This window comes from Phaethon aethereus, assembly GCF_964289735.1.
Source record: "Phaethon aethereus genome assembly, chromosome: 1".
In the NCBI taxonomy this organism is placed as follows: domain Eukaryota; kingdom Metazoa; phylum Chordata; class Aves; order Phaethontiformes; family Phaethontidae; genus Phaethon; species Phaethon aethereus.
The window spans coordinates 98,767,892-98,782,323 of NC_138575.1; the positions used below are offsets into that span (position 1 = coordinate 98,767,892).

At 45.6% G+C, this 14,432-nt stretch overlaps 1 protein-coding gene across 1 annotated transcript; it reads right to left on the reverse strand.

The window, feature by feature from the left end:
* Nucleotides 1-6,716: 6,716 nt before the first annotated feature.
* Nucleotides 6,717-13,407, reverse strand: LOC309410565 (SH2 domain-containing protein 1B-like; the record flags this gene model as incomplete). Its single annotated transcript, XM_082006988.1, is given in 4 exon segments — nucleotides 6,717-6,953; nucleotides 7,346-7,409; nucleotides 13,279-13,281; nucleotides 13,283-13,407. Coding segments are annotated over 4 exon segments (429 nt in total).
* Nucleotides 13,408-14,432: the final 1,025 nt, after the last annotated feature.

Sequence of the window (14,432 nt, forward strand, 5' to 3'; positions counted from 1 at the left end):
CCTTCTTCTGCCCCCAGCTCTGTATTGCTGAGCGTGCCGTCCTATGGTCCGGGATAGCCCTTTGGTCAGCTGGGCTCAGCTGTCCCGTGCTCCGGGCCCTCCTAACCTCTGGTGCCCCGCAGGCTCCTCGCTGCTGGGGCAGGGGGAGAAGCAGAAAAGGCCTTGACGCTGTGGAAGCACTGCTCAGCAATACCGAAAGCATGCCTGTGTTATCAGCGCCCTTTTCAGCACAAACCCAAACCACGCTTCCAGAGAAGCTGCTATGGACAAAGCTGGCTCTGTCCCAGGCCAAAGCAGCACAACAATGTCCACCAACTGCCTGTCTGTCTGTCTATCGCTCTGCCTCTCTATCCGTCTATCTCTCTGCCTGTCTCTCTGTCTTGCAAGAAGGTTGATACAAGTTCGTAGACTCAGGGACTCCTAGAAGAGTTTGGCTTGGAAGGGACCTTTAAAGGCCATCCAGTCCAACCCCCCTGCAACGAGCAGGGACACCTTCAACGAGCTCAGCTTGCTCTGAGCCCCGCCTAACCTGACCCGGAATGTTTCCGGGGATGGGGCATCTCCCCACCCCTCTGGGCAACCTGTGCCAGTGTCTCACCACCCTCATTGTGGAACATTTCTTCCGTCTATCTAGGAGAAATCCACCCTCTTTTAATTTGCAACCATTAAGCCCTTGTCCCGTCACCACAGGCCCGGCTAAAAAGTCTGTCCCCGTCTTTCTTAGAAGCCCCCGGGAAGTACTGGAAGGCTGCAGGAAGGTCTCCCCGGCGCCTTCTCTTTTACCAGGCGGAACAAGCCCAACTCTCTCGGCCTGTCCTCATAGCAGAGGGCTTCCAGCCCTCTGATCATTTTTGTGGCCCTCCTCTGGACCCTCTCCAACAGGTCCGTGCCTTGCCTGTGCTGAGGGCTCCAGAGCCGGACGCAGCACTGCAGGTGGGGTCTCACCAGAGCGGAGCAGAGGGGCGGAATCATCTCCCTCGACCTGCTGGCCACGCTTCTTCCGACGCAGCCCGCGAGGTGGTTGGCCTTCTGGGCTGCGAGCGCACCTTGCCGGCTCATGTCCAGCTTTTTGTCCACCTTTACCCCCACCCCAGTCCTTCTCGGCAGGGCTGCTCTCAATCCCCTCACATCCCCCAGCCTGTAGTGATAGCGGGGCTTGCCCTGACCCAGGAGCGGGACCCTGCCCGTGGCCTTGTTGAAACTCACCAGGTTCACACGGGCCCACTTCTCGACTCCAGCTTGCCCAGGTCCCCCTGGAAGGCATCCTGTCCCGCAGGCGTGTCAGCCGCAGCGCTCAGCTCAGCGTCGGCTGCAACCCGGCGGAGGGTGCACGCGATCGCGCTGTCTCTGTCATTGACAAAGGTATTAAAGAGTGGGTATTAAAGAGTGCTGGTCCCAGTGCGGACCGCTGAGGGACACCGCTCGTCAGCCACCTCCACCTGGACGTTCAGCCGTTGACCACTACCCTCCGGATGGGACCGCCCAAGCATTTCCTCGGTGAAGGCCCAATTGGTGCACTAGTTCAAGAGGAATCGGTACACGACAGGCGCGGGAGAACGAGCCGTTTCCTCCGAGGAGGTGCCTGTGGTCGGGGCGTGCGGAGCCTTCCAGCCCCGCGCTTCTTGCCGGCAGCCTGAGGGCTGGTGGTGCTGCAGGTTCCCGCCTAGCGCCCACAGCCCTCCCTGTCCTCGCTGCTGCTGCCGCTGCCGCCTTCCCTGGCCACGCCAGCCTTTCCTGCCCCTTTGGTGTGGGGCTGAGGCCGGGCAGCAGCCAGGCGCCGCTGCTGCCGCCTGTGGCTGCCTGCGCTCTGCCGTGGGCAGGGGAGAAAAGGGAGAGGGCAAGAGGCCACAAGGCCTGGCGGCTCCGGATGCCGCCCCGTTGCGCAGGAAAGCCCAAGCTGCCCGTGCGGCGCTGGCGCGGCTGGGGCCGAGGCGAGGCCGAGAGGCAAAGCGCGGGGGGGCGGGCAAATAGCACCGTGTGGGGATCGAACTCGCTACCCTTGGGTCCAAGGTCGGGCGACCTGGCCGCTCGTCTATCTCTCATCCCCACCGACGGCGACCGCACAGCGCCGCCTATAGGCCTCACGCCGCCCTGCGCCCCACCGCTCGCACCCACGCCCTGCGGGCCCGCCCCACCCGCGCCGCGACACGCCTCGACACGCCTCCCACCACCGACGGACCCCGACACCGCCCGCCTCACACCCCCCGCGGCTCCTCCGACACACGCACGCCAGCCCGCCCTGCCGCGCGCACACCACCCGCTCGCCTCTCCTCCGCCACTGCGCCCGCTCTGCCCACCACCTCAAGCCCCACAACAAGCCCACCCGCCCCCCGCCTCCAGCTACAGCCAGGCAGGACCACCGCGGCCCCTCGCCTTCCTCGACGACGCCCTGCCCGCTGCTCCCCTCCGCCAAGCTTCTCCTCTGCTGCCAGAGCGCAAGCCCTCCTGCCGCCGCCGCCGCCGCCGCCGCCGCCGCCGCCAGCGGCCTGCTCGGGGCCTCGGCGCATCACCACTGACTCAGCGCTGGCCCGTGCCCCCCCAGGCGCGAGGCTGGGACGCAAAGGGCGGCGTGACAGGAGGAATTCTTTCCCCACGCGCGTGAGCTGGCCCCTGCCACCTGGGCCACCCCGAATGCGCTCTTACACTCGCTGTCAGGAATCATGTGGTCACGGTCCTGAGGCATGGCCTGGGATTCCTTGTTCTTCGGTCTTTTCCCTAAGGTTGAACATCAGTGTCAGTGACTGAGCACGTCGCGACTGCTGTTACTCATGTCAGAGAAACTGCAGCGCTCTCTCTGGTAAAGAGACTCAGCACAGCAGAAGCTCAATCTGGTACGTGTGGCAACGCAGTCTCAGGCAGGCTACTGAATTCTGCCAATTAGGAGACACGTATTTTATGTTCAACAGCAGAACTGTTGATTTTTTTTCTCTCTAATGATACCTTTTTTCATGATCAACTACTTTCTTTTCAATTCAGGATATTTGGACACATACGTTAGTATTTTTGGCAATACCAGAGTTAATTGATATACTTGTTTTTTGTCTCCTTCATGTTAGAAGTACCGGTTGTGCCTGGCACCAAAAACTGTTAGTACTGTTAAACTCATGATGAAGTCCAAAGCACTGAAAGATCTACCAGTCCTTTAACAAACAGTGGTGTAAAAGAAACATCATAGTACAAAAGACATGAGTAACTTGTGAAAGATCTTTAAGAAATACACAACCGTTGCGTCTTCCTCAAGATCGCAAACAGATAGGCAGTTGGTACTAGTGACTAGGAGAATCAGGGCATATGTTGCATCTCTGGCTTTGGCTGCTAGTTGCAGGCCACCTTCAGAACAAAAGTAAATATTAAATATTTAAAATTACGGGTAAGATTAAAGCAAATTCTTACATTAAAAAAAAAAACAAAACCAAAACCCATACACCTTTTAATACAGAGCTAACGGCAGTAGCAAATGAAATATAGTAAGCATTCTCAAATGTACAGTACCTATTGAAAAAAACTAGGATGTGTTCATAACCATCCTAGATGTAGAACTTGTACTCCTCTTGTAATCTACCATAATCATTCATCAATATTAAAAGTATTTAAAAACATTTTCATGTCGTTGATTAATTCTTTATGGCATGGATTTAACACAGTCTTTTTGTTTAAATTTACATTATTCCAAACTGCAGGATAGTAAGAGTATTCCTTGACATAGCTGAAATACTATCCACTTATCCAAGAATGAAGTAACATGCATCATGCACAAAATAACAAGATTTAGTGTTTTTTAAGCGTCATATGATGCCAATAGAATTTTTGTCATGTACGGTTTTTATCAACACATACCAGTTCTGCCATAAACTACTGCTTTATGCACATTCATTTATTGTAGTTATATTGCTGCTTTCTAACAGATTATTTATTTTAGCAGTAGACATCTTAGACAGTTTGCTGACAGAAAAACCGAAATACACATACATGTACACAGATACCCTTCCCCCCCATATGTATGTATACGTATGCATGTGTCTGTTATAAAAATTAATTCTTATATTGCTGAACAAAAACATATAGTAAGTACTGGATCTACTGGGAGAAAATACAGCTGCTCTGACAGTCTGCAAAAGGAGGAGACCAATTCCAGAGGCAAAGATCCACAGCGGAGAATGCCCAGCTCGCAGCTCTCCCCAGCTGATCCCTTGGGCTGTGGCACAGCCTGAAATGGCAGCTTCCCAAATCATCAGGCTGCAGATCATTCAGGGTAAGACAGTGACATAATCGCTGTCATCAATTTCTGTAAAGAAATCAATAAAATAATAATAATAAAAAAGATGTTGTCATTGCACATGGCTCCTCTGAAAGCCCACGGTTAGCATGGATCGCCGGTGGCCATATTGTTGGGCAGGTATCAATAACTCAGTTTGGTTTCTTGGTATTCTCTCTGCAATTGCAGGGCCAATGTTTAGGCCCCGTGTCCTATGGATGGGTCCTCCCGGAGTCTGTGTGGAGGCAAAGCCTGCATTGCCTTTTCTGAGCCAGGAAGCTCTGTTACTAAAGATTTGTATCCATGTGAGACTGCTTCCTGAGGAACAGTCAAACGTCAGAAATAATCCTTACTTAGTAAATCAGATCAATAGCTGAGATAGATAGCTATGACTATAGCATAACAAACCCCTTCTTCTCTAAAGAAATACCCAACAGAAAAGCTCTCCTCCCAACTAAGGGAGGAGAGCCTGAAAAAACCCTTTCTCTTCTAGACCTTGTCAGATTTATTATGTTTTTTTGAGAAGCCAGGGGAAAGACAGAAATTGCATGCTGAGGACTCGATCTCCACTATGGAAACCTACTGCCTCTTCAAGCAGCCACCCTCAATCAAGCTGTTCCTAGGCTAGAAAACAATGTCCAAAAATGTCCAACAACCAGCATGGTGACCCCAGTCCCTTGAGGTGTTCCACTGGTCACACTGGAGTGCTCAGTCCTGCACATGCTGCAAAACCAGCTGCTGGTGTGGCTTGAGGGTCCGGGCCAGAAAAGTATGGTGCTTGCTTTAGGAAGCACTGTGGTGTTTTACATGGTGCCTGCATTTCAGAGAGATATCCATCATGACATTAACCTAAGCTCCCTCTGTGCGCACGTAATAAAGCAGTCTGAGGGGGAAGTCTGGAATGCTGTACAAGTAAAATTTAAATTAGAATTGTCCAGCAATGATTCCAAAGTAATTTCATTATTTGGAAAAACCTCCATTTTTATGGACAACAACAATAACAAACATTTTGATAGTAAAATTAAAGGATTTGTTTTCCTCCCTGTGAGTCCAGACCAGGACATTGTGCATCTTCTAGAAAAGTTCATGTTGTATGACCAGATAATAAAATATGTATTACAACTGATTTTTCCTAAAAATTTATCCATGCTACTGTAGTATTTTCCATCTCCCTGGACCAGCAATGACAAGATACCCTAAAAACCTTTTTGCAGTAAATGTGGCGTGTCTGCCTTAGTGACACAAGGGAGAATGTACTGGTGGAGACACTCGAAATGCCCCTCTGCTACTGTTTCTCTCGGCGAGGTTGTTGCTGCTGCACTGGCCCCTAAAAATGCAGCTTAGCGCATGAAGCAGTGGGGAGAGCTCACCCCTTCCTGTCCTGTCTGCTTGACACAGGGAGCTGTCGCACTGTTGTTGTGTGCAAAAAACACCAGTACAGGCAGGAGGTATGACTGTGGCAGAGAGCAGAGAGGCTGGCCCACACGACCAGCTGGTGTTATTCGTGAGATAGAAGTCACGCAGAAGGTTGGATACTCCAAGAAGTTTTTCCTGTACGATAACTGTACTTAATGAAAGGGTTTCCCTCGCTCGTTATGCTTAGTCCTCTAGTAAGAGGACCTAGAAGGGTTTCAAGGTTATTTTGCAGCCTGTGACCTGATGAATGCTGCAGCTGACAGTCGTACAACAGAATATGGTAAGTGGCTTTCAAAATTGTGTGAGGGATTGCTGGCAAGTTACCAATAGTATCTCTATTCATCCTCCCCAAACCAAGGACATAAAGATGACATGGGACTATAAAACATGGTCTATCACTTCGTGAAAACCTCCATCTTTATTGTATCCATTTGCATAGTATTTCTGTCAGGTAGAAAAGTTGTATCTTTATCTTATACCTGGGACTTGTGAGCATAAATTAGCAGAAGGTCAACCAGAGATTGAACTCTGGTTCTAAAGCTGTGATCCTGAGCACAAGGCTCTATGCTTCTTATCTGCAACATACTAACTTGAAAAATTAGTAATGTTTTAATACAAATCACAAAAACACACGAGCTGGCTGTTTTGTTTGTTTGTTTGTTTGTTTTTCCCCTCAGCATCTCAAAAATAGCTTGAACTAGATTTTGGTACAAAAATAGCTTTCAATCTGGACAGTGCAGGTAAAAGACAGCATCGACTCCCAGGGAAGCGCAGGGGCTTGGCAGCTTAGCAGAACCACACTGGGTAAAACTGGTCCTCAGCCTTCCCTAGCCTAGGAGCATCAACACCCATGGAGGAGTGAGAGGTGGGCAACATCATGCTTTGCCTTCTGTATCGCTTGCAATTTTAATTTGTTAAGTTGTGGTGGATGAGGGTATGTAACTTGTGAGCTGGGAATAACCATTTTCCAATGAACATGAAAAAGAAGGAAGTATGTTGAACTTCTGTCTATGTGAGCTGGTCTCAGAAGACACGTAGCAACTATTCACCACAAACCTGTCAGTTCGGTCATCTTAAAAAGAAGAACCACAAAGGCAGAGCTAAATTTCTTACCATCATAAATGTCATCCTTTCCTGAATTGAACCTCTGGCTTCTCTGCGAGGCCTTTTGTTTCTTTACCGGGTAGCGGAGGTTTGTAATTAGTCCTTGATTTGTCTTTTCATAGGTGTATATTAGGTCCTTTAATGTTCTGAAGATCCTCTCTGGAACACCTTCAGAAGTCTGCAAGGAAAGGAAAGTTTGTTTGCAACTGTCCTTCACATAGAGTCCCCTAAATGAAAGGAACAGTAGGTTGTTTCTTGTTTGGAAAGTTGTTTTGTAAACAGATTTGGTGACAAAATATTGTACCACCTTTAAAACACTAGGGACACCTGTTTGGTACTAAGTGTAACCTCCCTCACCACTTTTTTTTTTTAAAGCTGAAATCAGTTCAAGATATTGACTCAGTTGTGTGCTGCAGCAATAATAATAACGATTAAATGTCAAGAATTGAGTAGAGAAGAAAGCAAACTTGGTAATATTTTCTAAGGTAATGTGTTCATGTATATGAACTTTTTTTAACCAACACAATGATGTTTAGTGCAATCTTTACTGATGAAATGAGAGTTACCCACCTGTATTCTAAAATTTCCTTGGTGTTCTCTGAAGATACGGTACGTGTAGATGAGTTCTTCAAAGCTGTGAAAAACATTGTTGTATACATTATGCTTTTTATCAACTGTCAGACCACTGCAACTTGCTTAGACTGCTACAGCTGATCTTGACAGCCAGCTTTTGTTTTTGTTTGCTTGCTTGTATCTTAAAGTAAACTGCAATATAATGAAAGACTAAAAACAAATATAAAAGAATGCCTAATGCTACATATGCACATTCACTTTTCCATTTGATTCACATATCAGAGCTTTCAAAATACTTGAAATACTTTGTCATATGTTTAATTGTCTGTTAGCCAAAATTAGTCATGCTAATTGTAAGCCTCAGAAACCCAAATATTACTTTATCATGCCTTGCCAATTCAGATCTAACCCCCTGTACATCGCTATGCAGTTCTGTTTGATTTGGATCAAATTCATGACACACTTTTTTGCCCTGCAGAGATAGGCCACGTATGGTAAATGCCGCTGAGTGCTGTGTTCAATCTGCAGTCACTGCACTTTGCTTAGCATAGACCTTCACAAAGCACGTCCAGCTAGATCACCTCCACATCAGCGAACTGCCTGAGCTTTCCTCCAGCTTTTTAGGTGCATTTCTCTGCCAAGTTTTGTGCTGATACAGCTCCAATAAAATAGATCCGGTACGTAAAAGCAGTGAGAATGCTTCAAGTTTATACACCCAGAAAGGGCTGGATGTCACTGAGAATATGTATTACCTGTTCTGAGGAAGTAAAACACAAAACAGACCCTGGAATGCCACTGCAGGTGCCATGTAAGAGAAGAGTCCTGGCTTCCACAGGGTGCCTACATCCTTGCTCACCTCCAGCAGAATTGTGTCACAGCACTAGAAACCACCTTGTGCAAATGTCAATGTGGGAATAAACTGTAAGCAAAGGGCTGGCATGCATGTCATCGAGAACTGCAGTACCATCTCCATCAGCAGTGAGGAGAAGGGGAGCCGTGGTCTGGTTGACAATCAGACTTTACACCAGTGTATACGGAGGGGTTAAAAGATGGAATTTTGGTCCGTAGTTGGACACTGAGTGAGAAGTAGACAGTGAGGAAACCGCAGCAGAGGGGTTAAAAGATGGACTTTCGGCCCGTGAGAACACCGCAGTTAGCACAGTGAGGAGAACAGATAGCTGGGTGAGAAGTAGATAACAGGCCAGGTGAGAGAAACCAGATGGTTCCCCACAGAGATGAGAAAGTTGAACAATACTAGGGAAGGACGTGGAGGTAGGAATCCTTGCAACATCTTGCTATTGGCTTAAGCATGATTGACAATATGCCGTGTGTACAGAGCCTACGAACCAATAGACGGGATGGCTATGGTGTGCGCAGCGCGCCTGACCAGCGGGCGCATATGCCATAGTCTCCCTATGCTGACAGTCAGCAACAGAGGTGTGTTTCGGCACTCGCTGGTCAGGTGTGTCAAAACCCACTCCTCCACAATTGTATAAATACTGGGATTTCCCGAAAAGCAGGGGATCGATGTATGGCGAGGCCACCATTGCCTCTGTGGGGACGCCCACGTGAAGCTGGCACCTACCGACTGCTGGGCTGAGCGCGCGGCGCAGGACGACACAAGAATGTATGGATGGGCCATCTTCCTCACAGTCCTCGGGTCGGTAAGACAATTGCTTTGCAAGATACCCTTGGTGTAACGCATGCTTGTAGGTAATAAACGCTTGTTGCTTTTCCCCTTGTAGCCTGTGTATATGTGTCTACCCTTCTCGGGAATCCTCAAAACCACCCTAGGACATAACTGGCAATGAGGATGGGATTCCCTAAGACAACTGGGTTGGGCTAATCTTCAGACAACATTTCCACAATAGAAAGACAGTGCTAATATGAACCCCTCCTTCAAAAATGGAGCTATAAGGAAGACCTAAATAGCTACAAAGACAAAAATGAGGTTCCCTTTTTTCTCTGAAGTCATACTCCAGGGGAAAATGAGCTGGCTTCTAACTAATTACCATGTCCACAAGAGAAGCAGTCACCTTTCAAAAGACTGATCTACAGCCGAGAACAAGGATGAGAGATTCACCTGGGATATGACACAAGACAGCAATGCTGTATGGAAACAAGCACACTGGCATGGAGTGACGCTCTGACAGATGGTCTTTGCAAATGTCTTCTATCACATTGATAGCAGTTGGGAAGGAGAGAGAGAAAGAAGACTGTATTAATCTAAGTCGTGGTAAAGAATGATTCTGTAGAAAACTTGCAGTTCACCTTTCGCATGAGATCATCTGGCATTCTTCTGAAGAAGAGAACAGGTGAGGAGGTTGCCACAGCATATACAGAAGTGTGAAGTTGCAGAATGTTTTTCATGTAATCTGCTTTCCTCTTGGGAGCCCTCAAGAAATTGTGGCACTACAAATTCACAGTTATTCTCTTGACGCTGCTCCCGTGCTCCAGCTCACTCCACACAGTGACCCCTTGAGCTGTCTGTATCTTCATGTATTCCAGATGTGATCATGTACCACTTCAACCTAGAATATGATTGCTTTGACCAGAGCATAGCTGGAGATATTATCCTGGACATATACTCAGGAGCATGTATGATATTAGGGACTTAACAGCGGACTGAGTCTCTGACCCCTGCTTCCGAAAGCAGACACTGATGGAAGGAAGAGGCACCACATTTTTAACACAGCACGAGACTGGAAATGTCTGCAAACAGCAGCTAGTATCACAGACATGAGAAGTTCTGCAGTAAAATTGAATGAGGCAGGGATAGAAAAGCAAAACAGAAGGGAGCCTAGAGTTCGCAAGATGAGAGAATGTTTCAGATCTTGAAATATAAGATTACTCTAACCAGGGGGTTTCACAGAGCTTATGAACTAAACCTAACACAGGCCTTTTATATAAGAGTAATTTGGTTCCACAGACATCCCATGTTATCATCTATCTTCTTATCTTCCTCACCTGTGATACCTCCCTAAACTTCATTTTGCAGTTGTATCACAAGAAGGCTGTTGGATTCTTGGAGAGATGTTAGCAGAAAATGGCCTCCAGTCAGCAGCACCTAGAAAATGACTGCACCGGTCCTACTTCTAAGAAAACTATTCTTCCTTTGCATTTCCCAGGGCTTTAGTTATTATTATTTTTAATAATATGCAGGTGTTTGAACACTCAGGCTACAGATGGCTTTGGATATATTCTGTCAACAGAAATAAAAGCTTTGTCAAATACCTCAGTGGCAGCTATTCAGAAGATGAACTGGAGATCATGACCATGATCAAAAAAGGCAGTCAGGTTGCAAAGAAATACACATCACAAATAAGTGGAGGGGGAGCAATATCTGAAAACAAGTTCTTTTAACTGGTATGCATGTTCATCAGCAGGATTTCAGCTGTAGCTACATGAATCGAACTGTCACAAGAAGGAGAATCTTAGGGTGAAAAACTAGCTCGAGGGACTTGTGCATAAGTGAATAGTTACTCTGGAAATAAACTACTTTGTTCTGCAAAAAAAGTTACGATGGCCTGAGGTGAGGATAAGACTTCCAGTTAGAATAGATTTTCTTCAGTTCGAAGAGTTGCATCACAGGGATGCATCTTTTGTTTTTTTTACTCCTCGAGATGCCTGTGGAAATTCACATGTTCCTGGCTTAAGGGTAAGCAGAGACATAGAAACGTGAAAGAAAAAATACCAGAAACCAGTAATTTTTGAAACTTGTTCTTTACTGATCCTCTAAATTTTGAAAGTTCACTGCCTGGACAGATATTATCTGACTACTCCAATTTTTACTAAATAAACATGAAACTACCATTAAAATGTAAACTTCTGTTTCCACATTAACTACTAAATGCTTACCAATAGCTACATATGGTACAAATTAATAAAGTGCCTGGTCTGGGCACAGGGGAGATGCAGTGGCAGAAAAGCAGGTTAAGGAGCTTTTTTTGGGAGAATGACGTGTTGAACCATAAGGAGAACAGTAGCAAGAGCAGTAGGACTGCGCTGAGACACTGTTAAGAGACCTGGGACAGCTTTGGATGAAAGCGGCAGTGTGCTGTGGAAGAAGACGTATCAGAAGAGCTGAGCACCATGCTCGATTAGAGAAGAGATGCTTTTGAACTGGTCCCAACATTCTGGCTCCCAGATCCTCCATGGGAGTTCCCTCCCCCCTCATACCTCATTAGCAGAGGACAAAAAAGTTCATTGTTTTCTGTAGCAAGTGGATCAGTATCTCTGCCCACGGATCAGATAATTTGAGAGGTGTGCATCAGTTTGTGCATCAACCATGTTAGGTACTAAGCAATGTTTTAAGATGCAATTCTAATCCAAAAGTTGTCTTTAAACAGCACCAAGAATTTCAGTGTTGACTGCCTTCAGTTTTAGGACAGCTTTCCTCTGCCTAGTCAACCACTGACAGACAGTCCAGTCTCTGAGGCAGTCTGAGCCAATACACTATTACCATCCCATTTGCTATCTGAAGACAACCCTTGCTTTCACCTCTGCAAGCCAGTATCTGTTATACCATTGCTGCCACCCCTACAGTTTAACTATTACATTTGTTGATGCACGACTTAAAAGTCAAATACAGTAAACACTGAAGTTTTTAACACTAAAAACCCACAGAGGCTAGCTGGAAGTCACATGCTTTTTCATATGCCTGCCCAGAACACTGTCAACAGACAAAAGCATGTCTGCAAGCTATCACAAGGTAGATCTGCTTTGCCCTTTAAAAAAACCAAAAATAAATAAAAGAAGAAAGGGAAAATAACCCTTTAGTGTGGAACCTTTATGTCAGCTTGCATTTACCCACAATGTACCCTGTAGAAGAGTCCTTTGCTCCCTGACGTGCCATCAGTAGTTCCAACTCATCGCACACACCTAAGTAGCCTTTCACTTTCTCATCTACCTCTGCTACATGAGATCTCAACAGCCATCTTCCCATGTCAGGGACTAATACCATCATTCTTACTCTGTAATTTCTCCTTTCTTCTACCCACCAACCCCATAGTACTCCATTTCCTTCTCCATTTTTCTCCCTTGTCCTTTGATTTCTTTCAAAAGAAATGCATTCTTGGTTGTTGACAAAAACATTTTATGATTTTTTAATTAACTAATGTGGTGTTAAGAATTTTTCATGTCACAAACACATCCTCAAGGACAGTATAAAACCTCATAGGGTCAAACAAAGAAAGACTCAGAGTAACTAACTTATAAACTTTGAACACATTAGGAACAGATCAATTATATATGAAAAGTGTAAAACAGGCTTCTTGGAAATAAAAGTGCTATTCCCTACAGGAAAAGAAAATAATAAAAATTTAATTGTAGTAATTCAAGTTAAGGACTAGATGTAGCAATTTTCTATGCCCATCTTGTTCATGGACTTGTCATGTGACTTTGAACAGGACATTATAGCTTTCTGTCTCACTTTATGTTCTTACATCAGATAAAATCCCTTTGAAACACAAGCCTAAGCTTTCATCAGACAGAAAGCCTACAGGGAAGGAACTGTTTTGTAACATCAGTGAGACTTTTCAGATTTCAGACTTTTCAATAGTTAAAATGCTATTTAGTCATCATTACAGAGGCAATAACTTTGAGTAAGGTTCTTACCATGTTTTGGCAGGCTAAGCTATTTTCTCTGGGCTCCCCTTGTAGTCTGCAGAGAGAGACCAGCATCAGCAGATTACAGTTCATCTATCCTCTGTTTTATAAAATGTCTTTTGAAAATGCCACACTCTATAAAGCATGGCATTTTCACCACTCACTATAAGGGAAGCCTAAGGCAACCAGCATTACTTGAATACATATATGCACTCCTTAGAGTCTGTTAATATTAGGGAAGAACTATTCATGCTAGAGAAGATGAACACTTGTCTTTAGAACTATCTGAAAATTCATTAAAAAATTAGTATTAGAGTACTTACAAAACAGAGACACAAGGCTCCTTCCACACTTTCACTCTCTCGTATTAAATAGCTACCATTCTTTTTGTTCTTGCTCAGCAGTTCTTCACAGGTTCTTTTTATCTTTCCATGAAAAAATGGGAACTCCATTGACAAAAGAAAACCAGGTCTCTCACCTTTCAAAGCAATTCCAGAGAAAGGCAGAAGCCTGGCATTAAAAGGCTTATTCCAAATGCAGCTGTCAGCAGACAACTGAAATTGAAGGTGCTAAGCACATACACGAGTTCATTTGTGTTGTTGCCACTGTCCTGTCTGTAGTGAAGCTGGCTACCAACCTGTGCTTACAGCTCCTGAATGCAGTGAAGGCAGGAAATGGGCAACTTTGTCTACACTGGTCACGGTCCGCATCAGAAGGGAAGAGTTTTGTCATATTATATCAGCAGACGTTTGAGTTGTGTATCACTCTTCTAAACTATGCAATAGTTAAGTTGACACCTAAGTATAGTTATATTTTTAAGTTAACTTTTATGTTTAAAGTGGTTCAACGCCCTGAAAATAGGGTTCTTGCTCATAGTATGGAAGAATGCTGCTTAGTTTGATTCCTTTCATTGCCACAGTTGTTTTTTGTTTGTTTGTTTTGTTTTGTTTTTCTTCTTTTTTATGTTTACCTGATATTTCAAGTTTTGGTGAAAGTTAGTCAGCAGTATTTGAGAATGAAATTTTTAAAACAGAGCATTCTTCCCCCCCTTTCTTCTTTTTAAAATATAGCTATTTTATCAAGAAGTATCTGTGCCATGATTTAGGAAATATGGCAGGAAGGAGATGGGGATTAGACAGTGCCGTTTGCCACCCCTGGGAAGCTGCTGTCAATTCAACAAGGGCAGGATACAGCCACGTGTAGAACTGCTGTTCCCTGATGGAAGAAATGCTGCCCAGCTCCACAGGAGATGCTCTTCCAGGCATTTTGTACTTTCCCTGCTTGAAGCCAAGGACCAGGGGAAGAGCACACAGACCTGGAGAAACAGGACATAACAACATGTCTGTGCAGCGTTTGTGAGGAAGACCAAATTGAGGGAGGACATAAAGATGTGGGGGAAGCAGTGATCCAGATGGCAAGAATGACAGGAGAGACAGAGTCCTCAAAGGAGGGGAGAAGGATCAGGGACCCCTGCAAT